Source organism: Leptosomus discolor, chromosome 7, assembly GCF_034619465.1.
Source record: "Leptosomus discolor isolate bLepDis1 chromosome 7, bLepDis1.hap2, whole genome shotgun sequence".
NCBI classification, from domain to species: Eukaryota; Metazoa; Chordata; class Aves; order Leptosomiformes; family Leptosomidae; genus Leptosomus; species Leptosomus discolor.
Window position 1 is genome coordinate 64,094,376 of NC_141397.1, and position 24,083 is coordinate 64,118,458.

A 24,083-nucleotide genomic window follows, 5' to 3' on the forward strand; every position below is an offset into this window, starting at 1 on the left:
TCTCACTTTGCATTACTTACGACTTCGAACCTCTTCCCCCTTCAAAGCATGAAAGAATTTTTCGGCCAGAAATGACACCGCCAAGGACAGCCACGTTAATTAAAAAGCAGTTGAAGCAACAGTAAAACCTCTCAGGTTGTTTTCCTATTCTGCATTTGTTTTGATTTTTATCCCTCTTACTGCTGCATTGGGATGTATGAGACGTCGCAAACTGGCACACTGGGTTTACAGAAATAAACACATTCTGTCAAAAAGCACCGAGAGCACTTACCTCTGTGCAAGACCTCAGCTCAGTGGCATATCCAAACATATCGTTCAGCGGCACCTAAAATCAAAGCAAACTATTCATGTAAAAACAAGGTATTTTTCCATCAGCGTTGGGTTATCATCCAATTAATCTCAATTAGGATATAAAGAGTCAGCAAAATCTTTGTAAACAGCACTGATCTAATTATCTACTTTCATGAAGTACCTCGTATTTCAACTAATTTATATTCACAACGTGTTTTCAGCAGGAAACCCCAAAAATCTGAGTTCCAATGCACCAGATACCAGAGTATCCCAAATTCAGTAATTTGCATCACTCAGCGAGAGATCACAAGGTTTGAAGTATCTCTGAAGGCTGCAGCTCTGAACACGAAGCCGGACCGACGCAGCGTGGGGTTTGTCACCAGCGAAGGCTTTGCTGAACGATTTACCCTCCCGCCACCCAACGCGAGAAGGAATACGTCTTCAGAAGGGACGCTGGGGACAAGTCATCTGCGTTTATCTGCATTTGCTGCACGCAGGAGCTGAAGGAAGAGCTGACAAAACCATCTTCCCCCGAACCCCGTGCGCCTGGATGGCTGCACAGGCTGGTTTCGCTCTGAGGCAGCACCGCCGCCTCAAGAAACCCAAGTTCTGCTCCTTTCTCTGCCACCGCGCGGTGGGAGGTTCGCAAGGCGGCTTCTCTGGAGCAGGACAGGTTCAGAACAGATTCAGCGATGCTGCACAACCCACTGCCACGAGCTGAAAATTAACGTCACGCTTAGCCAAGGAAAAAACCTGACATTTGTGCACTGAAAAACCGGGCTACAAGCTCAGGCACGTTAGTCACTAAGCAGGACAGCAACGGGGTCGAAAGGCCAGGCAGGGGGAGAAAAGGTGAGGAGCCGGCGAGCAACACAGACCTCGGCGTAGAGAGTGAAGTAACCCTCTGTGCCGTCCTGTCCGGTGATCACCCCGTGACGGCGGTTGATTCCAGCTATCACTGCTCCTTGGAATTCAGTGGGCGCCATCACCTCCACTGCCATGACGGGCTCAAGTACCCGCACAGTGGTATTTTCCATAGCTGGAGGGGAAAAAAAAAAAAACCTGAACTGAATAATCACACATCAAAGAACAAGCCTGGTGTAACCCAAGACACCCCGACGCGCAGCAAAGACGCGGGCTTTGGTTAATGCCAAGTATTTCTTACATCAGTGGGGGAAAACAACAATCGGCCAGGTGGAATTCCAGCTCCCCGGCCTTTTATTCCCGAGACGGTACCCCCGGGAGGCACACGGTTTGATAAAACGTTCTTTTGATACCTGCGTAAGGATGAAGCTGTTGGGTGTTTCTTTGTTCTAGGAAAGCAGGAATTCCTTCCTACAACTGAAGGAATTATCGTGCCTCCCTCAAAATTTCTACAAACTCTCGCATAGATTCTGCTCCACACCACCAGCCAAACTTCAAACCGACGCATGGACACACCAGGCAGCGAACGAACCTACACAAAGGAGGTCGTTCCATTGAACTCCACCGATAAAGAAGCCAGCAGGGCCACGCGTTCAAACGACCGGCTTTGTACCTTGCTTCAGGGCTCCTTCTCCTGCTCTGATGAAGGAGATCTCATTAGAGTCCACCATGTGATGCGCACCATCCTCTAGGACGAACCGGACTCCAGAGATCCTGTGCCCTGACACCAGACCTTTTTCACACGCCTCTCTGAATCCCTGTCAAACAACATCTCCAAGTTAGCGGTTTCTAGACCAGAATGAAGCTTTTAAAAAAAAAATGTAGGAGGGACAACAGCCCACAAAAGACATTGAACTTAAACCCCCAAATAACAATAACAAAAAACCCCCAAAACCTTCCATGATTTTTAACAGCAATCCCCCACCCACCCAACAGACCTTCTTGCTTGATAATATGATGGAAGAACATAATGGTGGGGAAAACCTTCAATTCCCAAGCATCTGAAAACTTTGTACTGTCGGTTTTTGGCACCTCAATTTGATACTGATTTTTTAAAACAACCATGTAACGAGCTAAGGACAAGAAAAAGAAATGTACTCAGGATTTTGCTTTGTTAAGGGACCGTATGATCAAAACCCCAAGGAATGCTCTGTGTGGACAGAACTCTAACCACTTGACTGAAAAACAAGATTCTTTTAAGACTGCATGCTTTTTCCAGGATTTGGCAAAAATCTTAAAGCGTTGCATCATGGAATAATGAGGGAATTATTTTCTGTTGACCCATTATCACAGGAATTGAAAGATCACGGTAAGTACTACTTAAAGTAGTACGTGGTAAATTACACAGCTACGGAGAGGCAGACACAGAGGAAGCCTGCAGGAGAGATGAAAAAGAAAGACTATTTGGTAATTCATGCAGGAAATCTAGCTTAATTACAGTTTCCTACATAACTGGCCTCGGAGAAGCTGCAAAAAAAGTTACATACTTTGGGGTTAGAGACGGGAATCGCGCGGCCACAGCCAAAAGCAGAAGAGGGCTGTTCAAAAGCAGACTCAGCAGAAGGAGGCTCGTTCGGCCCTAAGAAAGGAAAGCCTACTTCTGCACTGAGGCACTGCTACAGAAACAGGGCAAGCACACACCGCCAAAGAAAACAGGCAGCAGCTTCTAAATGAAGTGGAAAACCCAGGAATGTCAGGTATTAAGCAAAGCCACACAAATTTGATGCTGCTTCCACTGCAGTAATGGGAAAAGCCTCCTTGCCTGGGGCAAGACAGTCACGGCAAATGTGGACGGTGCAGCAGAAAAACAGCAAGAATCAGTATTTCTTATCCACATGCACCCACACAAAATGATTTGTACCTTTTCAATAGCGGGCACAAACTGTTTGGGAATATTTGTCCCAACGGTTCTGTCTTCAAACTCTACTTTTGTGTAGTCCTCCGGATCCAGGGGCTCCAGAACGCCGATCACTTTGCCATACTGGCCCGCTCCGCCCGTCTGTTTCTTGTGTGTGTACTCAAACCTAAGAAGAAACAAATCCCCCCACGTTACTCAGTACACCAACCACGCTCTAGCCACCGTTTTCCAAGGGAAAAATTCCCACTCCGCGTTTTGCTTCACTCCGTTTGGTTACCGTGTAACCGAACTGGCCAAATGCCACGGCAGCGGCTGAACCAAGGGCCGAAGGCATTCAACGCCTGAAGAGGGAGCCCCACAGTTCTCCAGCCCGCAAGCAGGAAGCCGAGGGATCTCCCTGAGTTAAATCTCCCGATAAACAACCGCGAAACCAAGCCGCTGCCGTGTGCGGCACGCAGCGCCAGTAAAGCCTGCTCACCTCTGGGCCCGTGCTGCTCGCTGACCGAACAGCGAGAGGTTTGTTGTTGTGCCTGCACGTCCCTACAGTTTCCACCCACAAAGCACCTCGATGTTAAGTGCAGGCGCTGAACCTGCGAACATGAAGCGTTAACTACTTTTTAAGGGAAAACGGAGGGATCCGAGCTCTCTCTGAAACTCCTGTCCGCTGCGGCGGGCAGGCTGGGGCGGGGGGGAAATGTGGCCCTTCGGCGGTGGGACAACCCTCGCCTCTCCCAGTTTGCCCCGCAGGGTCCCCGCCGCGCCCTCAGCCAAGCAGCTCCGGGCAGGGCGGGCGGAGGAGGAGGAGGAGGAGGAGGAGGAGGAGGAGGAGGAGGAGGAGGAGGCGGCCGCCCCAGCCCCGCTCCACCCCGCTGGCTTCCTGCGGGAGGAGGAAGCAGCTCCCCGCCGCCATGGAGCTGCCGCCCAGCCCCGGCCTCGCCAGCCGAGCAGCAGCGCTGGCCGCCGCCTACGTCTGCTACCGGCGGGGGAGCCCCGGGCGAGGGCTGGTGCTGCGGGCCCTCCGCCGCGCCGGCAGGCAGGTGAGAGCCAGGGTGGGCCGGGGCGGGCAGGTGAGGGCCGCTGGCTGGTTTCCCGCCTCGTCACCGGTGCGCACCGGCCTCGCTCGTCTCCTGTGAGGGACGAGGTGGCGGGCGGCGGCGAGGGCAAGGTCGCCTCAAGCCGAGGCGTCCTGCCAAACGGGTCTTTGCGTGTTCTGCCCCCTGAAAAAACCAGCTCTGTGCCCCCACCCAGGGCTCTGGGAACACTCGAGGTGCGCCGGCCGCGCGCGCCCACGCACGCCTCGGTCTTGCCACCGCTGTGGGACCGAGCCCGGTTTGCGGCAGCCGCCCGCAGGTTGGTTGTTGGCAGCAGGGCAGGTCCGCACCGCAGCGGGGAAGGGGCTCCATGTCCGGACAACGTCCCTGCGCCGTGCCCGCGGCACTGCAGCAAGGCTTCGGTCCGCCCGCACCTCCCAGGAGACCCGCTGGGGAGGAGGCGGCTCTTTTCCTTACTACCGGGACAAACCAAACTCTCACCGCTGAGCTGTTCTGGATTTGGCGGTAAACCTGCTAGAACAGGGGTTGTGGCAAAAGTAACCTGTTGGCTTAAGTCGCTTTCGTAGATATCCAAAACATACACAAGAGGATGCAACTCAGAATGAAGCGCAACGTGGGCTCAGTGTAAGGAACCCAATCTAGACCCTCACCTCAGCATCTAACCGAGCAGCACATTATTGCCCATAACCATACCGGGAGCCCAAACACGGCTGTTAAGTAGTGTACAAGGCGAGGAAGGGAGGAGGAGGTGCTACACCAGGTGCACATTAAATGAGCGATCTCAGTAAGAAATAAAAGAACACCCCAGGTCTGTCCGGGCCCTGCCGAGAAGGGCACTGCTGCAGCATGTCTGCAATAGCTGGAGTATCTTCCACAGGGCAAAGAAATTCAAGGTTTTACAAAATAAACGTTCTTGATGCTTTCCTTATTTAGGACATCGACGGTGTTGGGCATAAGTATCATCTGGAATTGGTGCTGGAAGACGTCCTTGACAGAGTGAGTTCAGATTTATTTCATGAATACATTCTGTGGGCGCAATATTGATGTGTAACAAAAAGCCATCGCTTTGTGCTGCTGATCCTAGCTGAGGGCAGTGGACAGACCAGTTAATAACACTTGATACCATGTTTTGGATTTTCCTATACTGCAAATCAGGCAAAAAAAAAAAAAAAAAAAAAAAAAGGCTCAGTTTTACCAAAATTCCATCATTTCTCACACCGTAACAGCCCCGAACATCTGGTGCCTACCACTGTGACACAAGAAAACGCCTGAGGGATGACAAGGACTTTTCAGTGTCATTCAGTTTCAAACTGAAGTCATCTGAACCCATTACTCCAACTGAACAGCACAAGTGACATTCTGCACCTCAAACACTGCCCGTTCTATCACTGCAGGAAGAAAACTGCCCTTGCAGCGTATTCACAGAAATACTATGAATTTAACCTTGTCTTAAATAATCACAAGCCTCTATGGGCCAGGCTCAGAGAAAACTACATAAAGAAAAAAAAAATAATTTTAGAAGTGCAAGTTACCAATATTATACATGTATCTAATCAACCATTAATACATGTAATTAACTCTGTAACAGGACGCTACTGTTAACTGCACTGCTGAGGTTCTTTATCATCTGGGCAACCAAAACATTGCTCCAGATGTGCAGTTCACACTGGAAGGAGAACTTAAGAACACCGATGACGCAGACAACATATTCTACAATCGAATCAAGAGCCTGGAAAAAGAGCTCGTGGCAGAAAACATACCAGGTACAAAGAAGGGGTTTGGGCGAGAAGGGAATTTTTGAGACCGTATCTTCCGTGGCCAGAAGCAAACCTGAGCTCAGCTGGTGGTGGCCCACGATCCACATGGGAGCCCCCGCTCCAGAGGCCCGGACCGAGGGGGATCAGGCCGTTGGCCCTGCTCTGCACACGTGCTGCTGCACCCCATCCCGTGCAGGCGGGGCGTCAGTCACCGCGCTACTACATTGAGTCGTCACGTCTGAAATCCAGAACAGAGACACCACGTGCACGCGGCTGTTCTTGGAAACCACCCGCTGCTGTTGCCTCTCCCTGTGCCAGCGTCCTGCCCGCTGTCTGTGGCTGTCCTTGGGCGTCACTGCAGCGCGAGGGTCTGCTCTTACTTCAGAGCAACCCCTGCCTTGAAGGCCTTACATGTTAAGGGAAGCAGCGGGAGGCAAACACAGTGCTGATGTAGCAGCTCTTCCAAGGTTACAGGGAAGATCTGTGACACAGCAAGGAACGTAAGGGAGCGGCTTTAGCACCAAACCCTACTATTAGGTGATAGGGCTCTGTTCACGGCTGCAGCTCCCTGGGTCTGGCTTACTGTATATCGTTCCTTCTGTTTGCCAGACAGCCACGGCAACGTGTCCCCAGAGATGGAGCCCATCCGCCTGCTAGCGTGGGTCGCCTCTGGCTACGTGATATGGCAGAACTCGACGGAAAACACAAAGTTCCAACTTGCCCAGATCAAACGCGTGAAGCAAGTGGTAAGTTACCAGCAGTGCCCTGCAAGAAAACCACTACCTAGGAGCTAAGCAGTTGTGCATGTACGGGACCACAGCTGAAGCCAAGCTCTTAAGCAAGAAACCTCAACTGTGTCTGAACTTCTTGGCCTGGTTTGTTTTCAAGCCAGCGTTTGGGTTTTGTTCCACCCGCCTCTTTCCTCTAGCAAAGCCTGAATGCCTGAGTGTTTATTTAGATCACCCCTCCTCTTCATAAATTTGGCTTATAGAAGCCATGTCTTCTTGGCAAGAGCAGCATTCACGCTGATTCAGTTACGGAAACTGACCCTTCCCCTTGGAGGTCATCACGTTGACCAGAGTTTTGTGTTACTTTCCCGCCTTTCACCCGTAGTGCGGGCCCAGCTGACGGAACTCTTGCATCTGACCTCCATCTCCTGAGCTGCGCCGCGAGCCAGCGCCCAGGCACCGTGACGCTGCCTGGCAGCTCCGCGAGAGCCGTGTCCGGACACGCAGCAACGGGCTGCACCTCAAACCCAAACACAGTCTGCATCGCTCTTGTCTGCAGCACGGCAGCCCCCCTGCGTGTGGCAGCTCACCTCAAAAGGCTAATGAAGAAAGAAAATACTGACGCAGTTCCACTCTCATGATTAGCTTTTTTTACTTTGGTTCCTCCCAAACTTACTGTTACTCATTTTTAATTATTTGGTGGGGGGAACCTAAAATTAATCTTTACTTGAGCTCTTAGACCTACATCAGCACGATGAGCACCAATTATGTTTACGATAAGAAAACTGAATTCAGGAAGACGTGTCACAAGACAGAAAGGGAACAGAATAGTTCAGGACAAAATATTTCCTATTTTTTGCTTGTTTCTGAGTGATCTGTTCATCTTGAGCAGATCTGGATCTGCCCTAAGCTAAGAAATAAATACGACTGGCAGATCTCACCGCAGCTATTCAAATTAATCGAGGCATTAGCTGCCACTATCAACAGGCCTTGCAAGCTTAACTGATAATGCTTTCAGAAAAGTTATTATCAGGGCAAAATTTTTGGTTTTGTTTCTAAATTAATACAATTCTATAGATTCTCCCAGTTCTTCTCTATTTGGAGAAAATACACTCCAGAGTAACTCCTAAAGGGATGGTCAGGTTTAAATTCAAGGGAATTTCGCACGCAAGCTAGGATAAAGCAGCAGGGCTTCGTATTTACAAAACCCAATGTACTGGGAGTCTTCAGAGCAGGGCCCAGATGTTTTGCCACTCAGAACAGCCGGTGAATTCCCATGAAGTTCTGGGTAAGAAGGAAAGGCAGAAACTCATTCTGGGAGCACGATTTGTTGACGTTTTGCTCCCTCTGATGGCTACCCGAAAGCAGCTCAGGGATGCTGCAGGGCTGCGTGCGAGCAACGTTTTAAAATCCTCTTTAACAGACCAGATGAATTTAAGGATAAGGCAGACAGAAGACTTAAACTAAACCTGCTGCTGTCTCCCTCTGGTAATTCTCATTCCTTTTTTCCCCTGAAAAATAGCTATATCAAGAGTATGTTCCAAAGGCTAGTGCATATTCTGTCGCCCACAGAGTCACTGGTAACTTGTTATCCACTGTAAGGCCTCTGGAGTGTGTTCCAAGTCTCATCCTGTTGCAAATTTTATTTAGGATTATTCGGGTTAAATTGACACCTTGTAGAATCAGGTGTTCCCTTCCCAAATGAGTTCCTGAAGCTGAGATCTATCTAGCTGCTTTAAGGGAGGAATTAGCACAGTTTTAAGTTTCGCATTCAGTCTCTCAAACACAAATTTGGAGTTCACAGAAATACAAAACAGTATCTTTCTGTTTTGCTACAGTGACTAAGCTCCATCTGCTTTATTCGTTAACAAGAGCTGCCAGTTTCGTCTGAAATAGAGACTTTTCATCCTAACCAAAGAGAACTGATTCACTTCTTTTAAGATGGGGGGAAGCCTCAAACTCAGCCCTTTTCATCTTGTCTTTCCAGAAAAGAAGCGATGAATATCTTGAATTTGACTACATGATTCTGCTTCACGAAATGGTGTCCCAGGTAAAGTCTTATTTCCAAAAAGCCTTTTTTTTTGTTTGTTTGTTTTAAGGCCACCAACTGTGTAACCTCCAAAGACAAGCAGAAGGTGGGGCCTCCCCAGGTCAGTTAGCACACGGGGTGAGGTCGGGGCAAGGACCGCCCCTGTGTCTCAGCGTTATCAGCTCCTGCCCCTGTGCCGGCAGGAGACCACAGGTCTCCCACTTCAGTCAGCAGAGAGTCATTTTCAGCTATTTCTGGGCCTTCTTGGGAATGGCTGAGGTTCGATATACCGGTCATTCCCAGATCTCTCCTCTTGGGAGATACGATTGCCAAACTGGCGAGGGATAAAGGGAAGAAGCAGGTGCCAGCACCCCGGAGAGCTGAGCTGCCTTCCAGCTGGAGCCGCAGAGTGCCTCCAGTACAGCAGCGGTGCACCAGTACACAGAGGCACCGTCTACCCCAGTAGCTCTCAGAAGAAAGGAACTTTGGTTCCCAGAACAGTATTTACATTCTATGTTACTCTCCATCCTAATTTTGCGATCTGAGCAACCGTTTTCGTAAGAAAAGCACAGAAAAAAATTGACAAAATGTTAAACCAGCTCTGGGTTGTGCAACCTCCTGTCATAAACCATTTGCTGATAACAACTAAAGAGATCTCGCTCCCACTTCTAGCCCCACTGCTTCCTACCCCACTGCACGCTCAGTTACGTTGCAGCCTCCACAGTAGTTTTAGTTCCCACGTTTCCCATGAAGAAAAACTCCTGAGAAGCAGCAGCTGCCCAGCTGCAGAACAGCAGCACCGGTTCTTCACCGTGCTCCGTTCGGCGAAGGGCAGGTGCCCCCAAGTATCAAAAGCATCAACAGCAGGAGGGGTAAGCCAACATCCATATGCTTGAGCTGCACAACTTGCCCAGATGAAGGAAAAACCGCAGTTGCAGCAGCATGGAGCCCAAGGCAGGCCGCAGAAAGCTCGCAGGAGAGCCTCAGGCCACAGGACTGCACGCTACAGCGCGTGCCCTGCACTGCCACTGCCGCCTGAGCAACCTCCTCGTCGTCAGCCCACGTACGGCTGCGGGACAGCCGGCAGCTCCCGTTCACTATTTCCGGGAAAATACCTTCTCACTTCCTACAGTTTTATTTTCTACCCGCAGGAGGTCATTCCCTGGCAAATGACAGTTCTCTGGCGCCCACAGCACGGCGTTCAGGTCACGCAGGACAGCCGACAGCCGCGCCACGGAGCAGAACAACGCACCGCCTGACGCTGCGCTGGAAGGAGCTCCGATGCTGCAACGAGCATCTGAAGGGAGGGCAGACAAGCTGGTGAGGGTGGCTGTGCCACCACGGGACGCAGAAAGAAGTCCTTCCTCAGGGAAACTTCCTCCTGTACACTGTGCTTTGACCCGGTAAGCCAAAAGGCACTTTCTCTGCTACCTAATTCAATTCTGCAGCAAAATTAATTTTAAAGAAGCCTCTGTTACCAGAAGGAACACTTACGGCACAGGTGCGGAGATGTTCTCCCTGAAGGCAACTTTTGGCTTTCCCATGGTGCAAGGACAACCGTATTCTCTTTCCATTCGCTGCGGAAAAACAAAAAAAAAACCCAGGAAAGCGGGATGAGATACAGAGCTGCTCCACTGGAGCGATAGGTTGGAAATTGGTTTATTTACAGGCTTTTCTGAAATGAGAAACTTAATCAGGGTTAACCGGATTTTTGGTTTGGGGTTGGATTAATTTTTGGGGTCTTGGTGAGGGCTTTTTTTTGTTGTTGCGGGTTCGTCTGGTTTTTTTTTTCAAATGCTGCAAATTATTCGCTGTCATTCTGCAGTCCTTGTTTAGGGGCTATCGCTTTAGACACAGCAAAAGGGAACAGCAGTCATTATTTTAGTCAAGTTTAAGTTTTCCAAAACAAAAGCCATCTTTTCTTCACTCTGTCAACATTTCAGATACATCTGTTGTGTTAGATTAAAATAAAGTACGGACACGATTGAAAAGAAACAAATAAATCACTGCAAGTAACTATTCCCTCCTGCCTGCACCATCTCTTATTATGGAATGACACCCCTAAAAACACAGAAACAGAATATTTCTTTCCCGTAGGAAATGGCTGACGGCAAAATTCATTACAAGCAAAGGCTGCTAAAGCAAAGCACAGTGCTTAATACAACGTTTTTTTCATGGCTTTGAACCAAAAGGTAAAACTATTCCAGGCAGAAGTTTCATTTCAAAGGATTACAAGCCTTCCAAACAGAACCGCTGGAGAGAAAGAATCTTCACAATTTAACTAAGAAGCTAGGCTCTTCCCTCAGCGGCTCACGTTAATGCCACAGTGCTTTCTGCTGGGAAGACCTCAGAATGGTTGTCACACGACAACCTTGATCTACACAAAAGCCAAGCGGAGTCGTGCACCTCCAGATGTCCTGTGAACTTGGCGTGCGCTTGGTCACCCCCACTACAAAACCGGGCGTAAAGGCTGGCATCAGTCAGCCCATCTGCAGGTAGATCTTGGTCTCAGGCACAAAGGAAGGAGAATTCTCAGTTGGGAAAACAAGTCAGAAGCAGAGCCCATGGAATCTGCTTTCCAAATTACCTGGGCATAGATTTCCAAGTGCAGTTCCCCCATTCCCGAAACAATGGTCTCTTTGCTCTCGTCATCAAAATGGATTCTGAAAGTCGGATCTTCCCTTGTAAAGCGGTTCAGGCCCTTTGAAAATTTATCGAAGTCATTCTGAAAAACAATCACACACGCGAGAAAAGGTGAACTCAACATCCAGAAGTCGCACAACAAAAAGGCCTCAAATCTTCCTACAACTGCTCAGCCCTTCTACGCTCACGAGGCGACTTTCTGAAACACCGCCATACTTTTACAGCTGCATTTATCCCTCCAGCTACTGCAAGTCCACGTTTACCCAGGTCAAAGAGGCGCCTCTTTATGGCCAAGTGACGCCATGTAACGCAGTCACGTGCCGAGTGATCTGAAAGTTCTGAAGTACTTCAGACAAAACATTTTAAAACACTGCTCATTTTAGTCTGTGCCTCCAGATTTAACTGCTAAACTGCCTAAGATTATAAAAGCAGCAGAGGAAAGGTTGCTCACTCAGAAGGAGGTGGATTCGTAGGCTCCTACCTTGTTGGAAGGCTTCATAGCTACGGAAATGACGGGATCAGGGATGTGAATTGATTCCTGCAACGACCATAAAGGAAGAGATCAGACAATCGAGCTCCACCACCCCTGGTGAGGTAACTTCTCCAGGAAAGCCTGGTCACAAGAACTCAGGGTGACAGACAGGGCTGGTTTATGTATCTACCTCGTAGCTAACACCACGCAAAACAGAATTCCCCAACTCCCCTGACAATTACTGCGAGGCTCTGGTGTAACGCGCGCCCTACAGCCCACCACAGCTTTTCCAAGGCTGCTCCCTAGCTGCAGGACAGGACCTGGATTTCACACTCCTTAGAAATCTCTGCTTCCCACCAGAGTTTGTAAATATATATATATATCAATAAAACTGATGTATTTAAATACATATACCAATACATAGCTCAATACTTTTGGGTAACAGCATCCACTTCTGACAGCGCGGAGCAGTTCGTTAACACTGAACTAATATTTGACGCCAAGTGTAGCAAACCGGGGTCTGTCTCTCTTGCACGTACCCTACTTCTACACATTCAGGCTCCCGGAGGTGTAACAAATAATCACAAAAAAATATTTGTGGTTGCAAACGAAAAAATGTCTCAGCTGAACAAATGATTACAAACATTTACAACAAACCCCTGGTGAATTCCAAAGCACGAGGCACACGGACAAACAGGCGTGCTCACCATGGAAATGTCAGTGCTGGTTTTATCCGTGAACGTGTCCCCGCTAGCACAATCGATTCCAAACAGCGCACATATGTCTCCTGCATAAACTTCATTAACATCCTTAAGAAAGAAAAGTTTATTAACGAAATACCACTGAAACACACGTTACAAACTATACCTCGTTTTAAGAGGATCTATAAATACTGTGTTGAAAAGCTTGAAGTCAAGCTCCTTTGAAAATTCCAGCTTTGATAAGATGCTCTGTAAATCTTCTCCCTCTTTATTCAAAGCCCAAAAAGGAGACCCCAGCCTGGATGCTAACTTACCCTAGTTCACGGACGCAAAGCAAACAACATGCCATGTTCCGCGCAATCCTGACCCCGCTACAGAGTTCAGGAATCTTAAACCGAAAAGCGCAGGATTTGCAGCAGTCTGAGAATCAATTTTTAGTTTAAGCATCGTCTTCGGTGCAACCACACGGGTGAAAGCTTTTTTGCGTACTTTGCCAACCCTGTTCCCCCTCTCCCAGCAGCACGGAACGGGGGGGGATAACGCCGCAGCTGGCTTTCTTTAGCTATCACCTCAAAGCCATTTTATAATCTTTTTGCACAAAGATTCTCCCATTTCAGTGGAAATAATACACCAGCGAGCACTGCCGTTTCTTGCAGAGCTCTGCCAAGTGCCCCAGGCAAGTATGAATTAACGGAAGCAGAAATCCGGCATATCACAGTGCTCAGAGGCAGCCGAAAAGCGAGAGTGAGAGGGGCCCGAAGGTGCAACGCGCGTCGACTGCGCCTCTCGCACTCACCTCCATGTTGTCCGAATGCATACGGACCAGCCTCTGCACACGCACCCGCTTCCCAGTCCGGGTGTTATAGATATAATCAGATTTCTTCAGCATCCCCTGATAAACTCGAATATACGTTAATTGCCCAAAACGGCCAGCCTGGAATCAAAATTGATTAAAAATCAGATATAACCATTCTGGGAGTCAAGACCACGGCTACTCAAAGCACCACCTGCACCTGAACGTTTCTGGTTCGAATTTACACACTAGGGGGGTCAATTAAAACTTTTTTTAACATAGTCCCAGTTTTCATTTGGCTCCGGAACGGAACTGGGTGGGCATCTCCTGGCAATTTTCTTTACTCCACCAACTGCACCGCTCCTACGCCCTCCCAACGGAGGCACAGGTTAACGAGCAATTCGGCCGAAACCCCAGCTCTGCTGCTCTCTAGGTAGCAAACAACTCGCTTGGTTAAGACTGTGGATGTTTTCACCTCTGTTCCATTGTTTTCAACTTCAAACAAAACCAGGATTTTTCACTGAAAGTATTTGAAATAAGCCCACAAAACCCACAAACATTCAGGTTTTAACAAAGGAAAAAATCACGACGTATTTGAGGCACATAATCCATTTTAAAACTTCCAAACTGGCAGCGTTTGATACACTGGTGGATTTTATGGTTGAAACCAGTTTTTTTTAAAAGAAGTGGTATCTAATTTGAACGTAAACATCAACTGATTTTAAAATCGTACGTTTTCACAGTGTCATCTGTTTGGACTTGCTCTGTTTTCTACTCAAACCAGAAATGAAGAATCTGGATGCCTGCCTTTCTCCGTCAGGGTTAACACCACGCAAGTTCAGCTTTCGGCCTGCTGAGGTCCGATACTGGTGGAGTGGGACTCGCAAGCAATCAAGTCAGCTAGGTGATGCTCTGGGCATCCCTTCTCTAGAAACTTTCAGGTTTACCATATACACAGGGACCACGGAACAAAGCCACCACGGGCACAAAGGGTGCAAACAGGAAGCTTTAAACCTGTGCTTTTCCCAGGCATCGAGGACAAGCCACCGACAGCTCGGGGCGAGCAGGACTGGCGTACGCCAACAGCTCTTGCAGGAAATGCCCTGCTTCTCTACGGGTTTTGCTGCATTAGAAAGGAAACCAGTAACAGCTTACCTCCAGTTTAAAAGCAAGGCCTATAAAAGGTTGGGTGTTGTCTCGAGCAGAGTTCAATAGGAATTTCGTTGTGTCCTCAGAATCCCTTAAAAACAGAGACGGAGAGGGAGTTTATGTCATGAAGCAAACAAGGCAGCCTCCTCTAAACATGACCCCAACCTCAGAAAGCCCCAAGGGCCTTCAGTTTCACAGGTTTGTAACTGAGACTTGAAGATGCTCACATACGTAGGTCCCACAGGCTCAGAAACGATCTCGGAGAACTGCAGCATAGTTTCGACCCAAAAGGAGGTCGAAACTATGACAAGTATCACTAGTCCTTCACATCACCCAACGATTTTGCCATGAAAGCAATTAATCACAGACACAACTCATGAGCAAGCCCAGTTTTGGGAGAGAAGAAAGACACTGCAGTAGTTCAGGAGCCACGCGAGAAGTTTTGGTCTGTCTCAGCAAGCAGACATTAGGGGCAGCGAGAGGCACAGCAGCAGGGAGGAGGCACAGACAGGTAACCGCTGGGAGAAAAAGTCATCAACTGTGCTTATCAGCATCACCTCTGTTTAACTACGATTATATTGTCTGAAGAATTCAAGCACGTCAAGACACCTGATGGCCACCCCTAAGCCATGACTGGAACGTCAAGGGCGATTTACTGCCTCTAATGTTGGGTTTCATCCTTTTCAATGGTGAAAGCACATCAACAAACACGTCCAAAGAAAACATATTTCAGCTGGGTGCTCTCCTCTACTGCAGGCATGGTTTTAAGGGTTGCCATTAATTGCTGAAGAACTGTCTCATCAGACAGTAATTTTTCAAATTTAACACTTAACGTGTGTTAGTAATACCAGAATAAACAGTAACTCTCAAACGAGATGAGCTTTCTTCGTTCTGGAAGTCTGTGCAAAACTACGATGGCATTATTTAATACAAATAGTAAACGAGGGTGTATTTCCTTAGTAACGTTTCCTGCTAAATCCTACACCGCGTTGAAACCCAATTCCAGGACCACTCCGTATGCTCGGGGGTGTACTTACCCCTGGTTAAGAATGGCATAGTTCTCCACCTCGGAAGGATTGGGGAGGTATTCCAGGACGGCATCCAGCAACGGCTGCACTCCTTTGTTCTTTAAAGCACTTCCCACCAGCACTGGGGTGAAGGCCTTCTTCAGGGTTGCTCTTCTGATTGCAAGCTGAAAAATACCAGTGTGTCACTCTTGTCCCCCCAACCACCTCAGGAGTTCGCAGCAGTACCAGCAACACAGCAGTCTAGATTCTCTCTCTCTCCCTTTGCTGGTCAGCCCTACTCCTGGAGTAAAGCAGCCGCTCCCACACAGTCTCCTGTACAACCCCCTACACAAGAGCTTCCCATAAAACTTGCTCACCACAATTCTAGAGAAGCGTCAAGATTTTTTTTTCCCCCCCCTTCATCTTAAATTCAACTTAAAAACGAAAATGCTTAAGATAAGTATAATAAGCCCAAAATACTAAGAAAAAGTTTCTTGATTCTCTGCTGGTGGTCAGGATGCTTCATTTCTGGTTTAGAGGTCTCATTCCCCCTGCTTAGTTACGTGGGGAAACAATACATGTTTAAATTTGTCAAAGTTAAGATGAGATGCTTCAGTACCTTTAAACTATAGAAGATTCCTCTGAAAGATGAAGTTAGGTGGTAAGGGATACTTGGCTACTTGCCACACTCAACGAATCATCATTTTTTGATGAAGGATGTTTGAAAAACACGACAGAAGGACCTATTCGCATTCACCTACAGACCTCCTGAAGTCGCACCGCCTTGGGCACCTTTCCAGGGTGTCCCAGCAAACGGGCCAAGACGAACTAACCGCAGGGTCACCTCACGCTTCCTCCGCACCTTCCGCCCAAGCACAACTGAGCACCGACGGGTTCCCTAACACTGATCGTAGCTGTCTTCCAGAAAGGTGGACAGAAGCTGCCTGCCCCCCTCCCCACCCTGCAGCTAATTACTGGCGCCAAGATTGCCACCTCGGCCCCACCTCTCCCTGCCACTAGAGGATGCCACCTCCCCGCGCTCACCGAGGCCCTCACTCCAGCCCAAAGCAGCTCCTGTCTCCTTTGATAAGCTAAAATAAATGGATTCTCCTTGATGGAGCAAGATAGTTAAACACATCGTCTCATCTGGGAGTTCTTCAGAGTACCCAAAGACAGACAGTTACGCTGTCTTCATAACCAACAGAGAGAACAGGGGTTCCTTAAATTTGGTGATGTAACAACTTCACAAAAATAATACAAGGAAAAAAAAATCCCCCATCAACAATCCTGCTCATCTGGCCCATGGCTGTTCTCATCTACCAGAGCCCTGGAAACATGGCTGTGCTGGTGCCCGGTGTTTTTATTTGGCCACGTGTTTTCAGACGAAGCAACGCGATTGCAATTTATCCTCATCAACAATTACCTTGGGGGAAAAAAGTGATTTTATTTTCACATAAAGATGATTGTCACCGACTGCCCCACGGAGCACCCGGGGCACATCGGCTCCTTGAGGGCAGCATTACGGACAGCAGCAAAGGAGGTGATCTTTAAGCAGCTGATCCTCAGCAAACATCATACGCTGCGACCGTGGTCTGCAGGAGCGATGCTTTAGCATTGTTTCCACAAAAAGGCAGTTTCAGTGGAAACTTGGCTGCTGGCCACTGAAAGAAAATCCATCTTCAGGGACATATTAGTACAAATTAACCTGCATCTGCAATACTATAGCCATTAGAGCTGTAATTAATTGCCTTTCAGAAGTGGGAAGCAGAGGCATGCTGAATAGACAAATTCGTCTTGGTAACAGATTTCCCTCCCAGCAGGAGCTATCAAAAGCAGCCTCCTGCTAAAAATCCCTCACCTCTTACAGCACCACAGTGTGTAATTCACGTCGGTGCCATTCCCTCTGCCAGGTGAGGGACAGATCCTCGCAGGTCTCCAAAATTGCTGTTACAGTTCTGTCTTTAGCAAAGCGGGAAGGGCTGCTTTGTAACAGGAAAGGCTTCATAAAATTACCTTTAATTACTGGAATAACTAAACGCCTGGTTACCAACAAGATACACATTTGCTTGGTACTTTCAAAAAAAACTCCTGTGCTTTTGTCTCGAGCCAAGCTGGGATATACAGATTCCCGCACACTCTTCCTAGAGACACCGGTGAATCACTCAGGCAGCCGAACCAATTTAAAAACCAAAACGCCTCCAAACCCAAGGTCTGTAACAAAGCTAAAAGCCATCAAAATCGAGGGGTCAGGAAGATTCAAACAGATAAACCCTAAGGGAACTCGCCAGATGCATCAGCTCTGAGGGACGGCCGGTCCTCTATATCCCAACAGGAAAGCGGGCGCGGCAAGCCCCGACTGGGAAAGGACCACTGCACGGAGGCACCTGGGCAGGGCTAGCGGGCCAAATCCTTCCAAGAGGACTTAAATATCAAAGCTATGTTTAAAGGAGCAACCTTGGTGACCACGTCTGACTCGAACTCAGCCGGCCTAGCAGGCTGCACCCAGAGAAACAGCTCCTCTTATAACACCCACGTCTCAGTTCAGTGTGTTGTCTTCAGCTACCAACTGAAGCGCCCAGCTGCAGGCACAGAAAAGCAGGAGGTGGTAGCAAGTGCCAGGTCAGGCAAACTCCAGCCCCCAGGGAGACTCCGTGCAACACCACTGCTCAAAGACAAGCTGTTCCAGCTCCCACAGCAGCTCTCTTCAGAAAAGCAGCCTGCCCACAAGGCTTCTCCCACTGCGACGGGCTCTTCAGCCCTCGCTTTTTTATTTAAAACACAGAAAGCAACCGGTTTCCTGTAGCAGTTTCATGTCTGACTAATTAATAGCTATTAACAGCAGGCACTAGAAGACTACTGCTCAAGGGAACTCTCAACACCAGCAAGAGGTGCTGGCAAAACAGCACAACTCCTCGCACCAAGCGTGCATTAAGGGCAGAACCCAACCACGCCGAGATCAGGCCTGCCAACCACACGGCCCTGTGTTGTTCCCGTCCTCTACCGCCGGCCAAGACAGGCAGCCCAGCAGACTGCTGCGTGTCAACAGCTCCACGTCCCTGTCTTGAGTCCCACACCCAGCCCACGGGCTGCGCTGTACAGGCAAACCAGCCCAGCGCTGCTCCGAGGGGACGCGTCCTCAGATCACCCCTACGCTCCCGCACAGCAGGAGCGGGTCCACGTGTGGCACAGGCTCCAGCGCTCACGCCAGGAGAGCCGAGCTTTCGCACCTCTCCTGCCTAAAGCCAACCCCACAGCAACTCAGGAGGGGTCACTAGCCAACCACGAACCTTAACGGGACTGCCACCCCCCCTAACGAGCTGCTACAGCACGCGTGGATTGCCAGCGACGACACGAAACGCCCCAACAGGAGGAACACACGCTCGCCTGCTGTCCGGCCTCCACGGCGCCGCACACGCGGCTCTCACCCCGGAGTAAACCGGGGCAGGACTTGCACACAAGACTGCACAACTGCAGCTGACCTCCCGAGGCCTCCCTACCACCGCCTGTCACGTCAACGGGCACTGGAAGCAACAGCCACACCAAACTGTCAGGAGAACAAGTCATTTTCAGTCCACAGCCATCTGATCGCTTCTGCGAGCATCCTCCTGTGTGGCACACCTGCCATTTGATTTCTGATGTGTTTCGTAAAATAAATCATGTATCAATTTTTTTTCCTCTTTCAAGAATTGCAATTCTCTTTTTTTTTTTTTTTCTTTTCTCTCCAAAATTGTATTTTGACCTGGATTCTTTTCCTCTGGACCTTCCAAGTCGAGTCATTCCAGTTCCCTTCCAGTGTACTGCTCTTGTCACTTCAGGTGAACACACAAACCACGGCAGGATTTCCTAGGCACAAAGACTTGCTGTGGGACGACAGCACAACTGACTCGCTGTGGGACACGGAGCAAGCCATGGCCGCCAAGCTGTACCACGGGCAAGGCAGCAGAATGCCCAAACCAGCCAGATGCACCTTTGAGCCACTGGCTGGTCCCTAAAGGGCACACACAAGCCCAGACTTCCCAATGCAAATCAAAAAAAACAATCTGGAATGGGCTGCCAACAGGGAACGGAGCAGGAGTGCACTGTGGGAGGTGACACTCGTACCAGAGAACTCAAGCAAACCAAATTTCTTCAAGCCTTCAAGAAGTTTTTATTGGGGGATGAGCAGGGGGAGGGGGGGACAGGAAAAAGCAAGGTCACAGCGCTACAGGAAGAAGAACCACCATCAAGTTACCTTTAACTCAGCGGCTGTAGGAATCTTTTCTTCCAAAAACAGCTCCCCAAGTTGATCATCCGAGTTAGCAACACATTCGATCAACTCCCGACGTCTCTCTGCAGCCTCAGCTCTGAACTCAGCCGGAATTTCCTCGTAGCGAAGAGTCTGGCTGCAGGACACACAGACAACGCGAATCAGCCTCTCAGTCGCTGATCGCCAGGACGACCAACCTGGCCAAGAAGGATCCACCACCCACACGGCTACTGAAGAGAAATCACAGGAGAGTATCGACACGTTGCCTTTGACGCTCTAGCGGGAGAGTGTTTCTCCCCGCTCATGGCAGGGGTGGATGCAGGACAACCTGTTCCACCACCTCACCCACACCTGACCTTCACCCCAGCGAGCCCACGCCAAGCGGACGCTGTCAGTCCCCACTAGGAAGCAAGTCTCCTTGTCTCAGGGTGGCAAGCGTGGCCGCCAGCCCTTCACACCGCTGCCCTTAGCCAACAGTCGGCGCCGCAGCCACCCGTCACTCACCCTGGCCCTGCAGAATCGTTTCGCTGTAACTTGGGAGAGCTGAAGGGCGACACCTCAGCCCTAGCACAGGCCACATCCCTAACTTCCCACAGAGAGGCTCTTCCATCTCCAAAGAGAAGCCACAGGGAGCTCCTCACACAAAGACTAGCTCCAGCTAAGAAATAAGCAAGTTTCAAAACTTACCCGAGCACACCATCAAAATATATCGCTTTTTCTTCAATCAGATCTATAACTCCTTTAAAGTTTCCCTCCAGCCCGATCGGGATCTGAACAAAAGCTGCATTGTGTTTTAACTTGGATCTGAAAAAGTGAGCAAACACAAACTACTGCAAGGAAAAAGTAGTTTCTATATCCGTCCTCCCGATGGTCTTGGAACCAACATCCCGCTCCTACAAAATCATCATGTTTTATTCTGCAGACAGTGCCAAAAATCTACCAATCCTGACAAAAAAGTCGCATTTTAAGCTGAGTGACTGCCAGCCCTCTATGTCCCAACAAGTACAGGGAGCAACTTGCATGGGAAAGACAAGCTGGTTTCAGATTAATTACTTGATTATGGGAGTTGCTTCTCCCTTAATGCATATTAATGCACGTATCTCACAGCTCAAACAAGGCACAGAAAGACTGCAGGCAGGAGCAAGCAGGACTTCTGGTATCTGAACTAGAAACTGCCCAGCCCTGTGTCATCCCCCTGCTGTAAGCCACGGCACGTTTGCTGTCAGGATCTAGGAAAAACGAAAAGGCTGTTTTCAAAGTGGCTTCAAATAGAGTTCCGTCAACAAAATAAATACCAAACCCCCAACTCTCGGTCACCGCAAGCCTGGGCTGACGCTCACGTTTGTTTTTCTTGAGAAAATGGAGACCCGTTATAGGTCAGATTAAGATGTAACCTCAAGTCAGGTGTTATCCCCCAAAACTGCGATTACAGACCCCACAAAAGAACGTTTTTCAATATTCTCAGCATCAACCTGCTCCAGGAACAGGTCAGAGTTATTTCGCAAATAATTTTAAACGACAAATACCTCAACTGCTGCACTGCTCTGGCTGGGCTAGAGCCCAGTCTGTCCAGTTTATTGATGAACGTCAAAAACGGCACGCTGTAACGTTTCATCTGCCTGTTCACCGTTATGGTCTGGCACTGAACTCCTCCAACAGCACAGAGGACCAGAATAGCTCCATCGAGAACTCGCAAAGATCTCTCCACTTCAATCGTGAAGTCCACGTGTCCTGGAAAACAAAACCCCCCGTTCTTCACAGACGATCAAAGGAGAATTGTTTCCTCACAGCCGCAGAAAAGAGCAACAGCCAACAGCACCGCCTCCAGCTCTACAGAAAGAGCCCCGTCACCTCAACCGGAGCGACTGATGAACACAGACGGCACCAGGCACCACGTTCCTTGCGCCCACGAAGGACCAGCAGCGGTGACGCGGTCAGGACCGTCCTTACCTGGGGTGTCTATGATGTTGATGTTGGTGTCTTTCCACAGGGTGTAGGTCGCCGCAGACTGAATCGTGATTCCACGCTGTCGCTCCAGCTCCATGGAATCCATGACGGCTCCAACTCCATCCTTACCTCTCACCTTAGGAAAAAAAAGAAAAGAAAGAAAAAAATTGAGCCCAAGGGAGTCTGCTAAGAACACTTCATATGCAGGAGTGATGTTTTATATACTGAGAACCATCCTTCACGCAGTGGAGAAAAGCAGACACGGCAGAATCACGTAATCCTTGAATTACAAACAAGATTGATTTTTTTTTTTTTTTGCAGCTTCATCTGCAACTTTCAATATATTTTGCTCTCCTGAGGATCATTCCTGAAAAAGGTTGTCAGAAATCTGCGGGACTTTATGCTTCCCTGTGAATTTAACAAGATAACATACCTGAAGCTAAAAAAAGACATCCCTTCAGTCTCTGTTTCTCACAGTCATCTTTGACTACGTTAAAAGAAACATCTATCTCCCATTGTATGTTTACCATGGAAAGGGAGCAGTAAGTCGTGAAATAAGATTTGAAGTGTCCTGAAGCAGGGAGAACACTGCAGTAAAGGAGGGATCACTCTGTGTCGCCTTGCCCTCCGCTTATTTTTCAAGGGGTATCAGGAAAACCAGCAGATTTTTCAGAATTCCTCCTCCTGCTCGGCCAGAAGAGCCTCCCTGGGCCTGCCAGGCGCAGCTCCCTCACCTCACGCACCGCGCCGTGCGGACGAACGAGCCACAGCGACGCCACGATGGCACCCAGGGCGCTCAGCGCACCAAGAGCAGCCCTACCCTGGGGGTCCTCCAAAAAACCCACCTCGTGCATCTGCGCTATCCTGCCCGTATAGAACAGGATTCGCTCCGTCAACGTCGTCTTCCCCGAGTCGATGTGGGCCGAGATCCCGATGTTGCGGATCCTCTCATTGGGAAGGACTCCTGAAGAGCAGCGCCTGCAGGAGCCCAGGGCAAACTGAAAGGCCAGAGAAGGTCGCTGGTTTAGTCAGGAGCAGATCAAACACAGCTCACCGTGCCGACAGAGAAACTTCCAGTCAGCTTTTCTACAGTAAATGGGTCATTTACAGCCAAAATGCCCTTTCCCAGCACCCACAAGGGCACCTCAAAGCCCTCTCGAAGAAACCAGGCAACCCCTCCACGCTCAGCTCGGCTCTGCCAGCCCCTCCTTTCAAACCCAGCCGTTATGTTCCCAGTCTACCCTTGCTTTCCCTCCTGTTCGCTTAAACTGAGCCGCTGCCCGTCCTCCTGCAGCTGAGGCGGCGCTTTCGGGCGGGCCTGTCCCTTCCCTGCCACCATCCCCTTCTCCCTCGCCTCCCCCCGCGCTTTCCCTCCCTCCCGCCGCCGCTTTGGGAACGGGGGAGACCGAAACAGCCCTGGGGCGGGCCCGCACCGCCCGCCTGAGCACCCCGCGGAAAACCGACATCTTCTGCCCGGCCTCCCCGCGGTCACCTCGTCTACACGCCCGCGGGCGGGCCGGGCCCCGAAGGGCCGCGTCCCCGGGCCGCTGCCTCCTCCTCCTCCTCCGCCTCCTCCTCCGCCTCCTCCTCCTCCCGCCAACCGCCGCCCCTCACGAAACGGCCGCGGCCGGTACCTGCTGCTGCTGTTGGAGGCGGCTCGGCGCCAGGCCGGCCCGCAGCACCCGCAACATGGCGCCCTCCTGCCGCCGCCGCCGCCGCCGCCGCTTCCGGGGCACCGCGCATGCGCAGCGGGGAGCGGGCCGCCCTCCGCGGGGTCAGCGCGGCCGCGGAGCGCCGCGGGCCTCAGCGCTGGCAGGTCCCGGGAGAGGGGGACGGAGCGAGGGCCCCAGCGGGCGGGTCCCTGCGGGTTTCTCGGGACCGAACCCCTTGAGCCGTTGCATGAGCGACCGTGAGGCAGCGAGGAGGGTTTGCGCTCCCGCGGCGGGGCCGGGCCGGCGGCTGAGGGCACCGGGGGGGGGGGGGGCCGCGGGGGAAAGAGGGGCTGGTGCTCCCCGCCACCAGGAACGGCCTTTCCCCCCTCAGAGAGGGCTCTGAAGCAGACAGGCAGCCTGGCCCTCGCCCTGCGCGAGTTCCCCCCGCCTCTGCTCCCTTCCAGCCGCCTTTTTTTTGGGGGTAAATACACGTTTTCCTCATGGAAGGTGCGGTGCTGTTGGTGTCCCCGGTGCAGGTCAGAGCAGCCCAAAATAAGGCAGGCACAGCTCAGTGCGTGGTGGAGAGTAAAGCCAAACAAGAACCGTAAATAATAAATAACTTTATTACAGAAGTACAGTTTGGGATGATTCTACGCAGGACAGTATCTTTTGCATCATATTTTAGAACATGGCTTTGCGTAACGGAGTAAGCTGTAATGAATATTGGCCTCTTCCCCCTGTAATTTTAAAAGCAAGGGACGTAGTTTATTATGAACACATACCGCGTTTTGCCGTCTCACTAAAGCAGCAACAAAAATCGAAGTTGTCAGATAA

The 24,083-nt window shown here is 50.1% G+C and overlaps 2 protein-coding genes across 6 annotated transcripts in view; one reads left to right on the forward strand and one right to left on the reverse strand.

The window, feature by feature from the left end:
• The window catches only part of GFM1 (G elongation factor mitochondrial 1), a 27,394-nt gene extending 4,106 nt beyond the window's left edge, over nt 1-23,288 (reverse strand). For 2 of the 5 annotated variants that reach the window (XR_015183549.1, XM_086467546.1), the window contains exons 1-17: nt 23,232-23,288; nt 22,443-22,595; nt 21,601-21,733; nt 21,177-21,381; nt 20,338-20,454; nt 19,636-19,786; nt 15,435-15,589; nt 14,404-14,488; nt 13,252-13,389; nt 12,462-12,563; nt 11,764-11,820; nt 11,227-11,364; nt 10,134-10,216; nt 3,077-3,239; nt 1,829-1,973; nt 1,170-1,330; nt 272-325 (exon numbers count right to left, since the gene is read on the reverse strand). Coding sequence is in view for 4 of the 5 variants with exons in the window: in XM_086467546.1 (XP_086323672.1) it covers nt 272-325; nt 1,170-1,330; nt 1,829-1,973; nt 3,077-3,239; nt 10,134-10,216; nt 11,227-11,364; nt 11,764-11,820; nt 12,462-12,563; nt 13,252-13,389; nt 14,404-14,488; nt 15,435-15,589; nt 19,636-19,786; nt 20,338-20,454; nt 21,177-21,381; nt 21,601-21,733; nt 22,443-22,595; nt 23,232-23,288 (2,097 nt within the window). In the remaining variant the exon portion in view is untranslated. Of the gene's footprint in view, nt 1-271; nt 326-1,169; nt 1,331-1,594; nt 1,748-1,828; nt 1,974-3,076; nt 3,240-10,133; nt 10,217-11,226; nt 11,365-11,763; nt 11,821-12,461; nt 12,564-13,251; nt 13,390-14,403; nt 14,489-15,434; nt 15,590-19,635; nt 19,787-20,337; nt 20,455-21,176; nt 21,382-21,600; nt 21,734-22,442; nt 22,603-23,144; nt 23,170-23,231 lie in introns of those variants that run through there. The other 3 variants (XM_086467547.1, XM_086467548.1, XM_086467549.1) reach the window with 3 other exon arrangements.
• On the forward strand, nt 3,982-9,898 carry LXN (latexin). Its single transcript, XM_086468104.1, has 6 exons — nt 3,982-4,110; nt 5,059-5,121; nt 5,714-5,888; nt 6,492-6,628; nt 8,598-8,660; nt 9,791-9,898. Exons 1-6 carry the CDS (start codon nt 3,982-3,984, stop codon nt 9,896-9,898), a joined length of 675 nt encoding a protein of 224 aa, XP_086324230.1.
• Nucleotides 23,289-24,083: the final 795 nt, after the last annotated feature.

What these genes read in the sequence shown, in the direction of transcription:
- LXN (XM_086468104.1), top strand. Translation starts at nt 3,982, where the DNA reads ATGGAGCTGCCGCCCAGCCCCGGCCTCGCCAGCCGAGCAGCAGCGCTG. An exon ending in TCCGCCGCGCCGGCAGGCAG is followed by an intron (nt 4,111 to 5,058) that starts GTGAGAGCCAGG and finishes TTCCTTATTTAG; the next exon opens with GACATCGACGGTGTTGGGCA. An exon ending in TCAAACGCGTGAAGCAAGTG is followed by an intron (nt 6,629 to 8,597) that starts GTAAGTTACCAG and finishes TTGTCTTTCCAG; the next exon opens with AAAAGAAGCGATGAATATCT.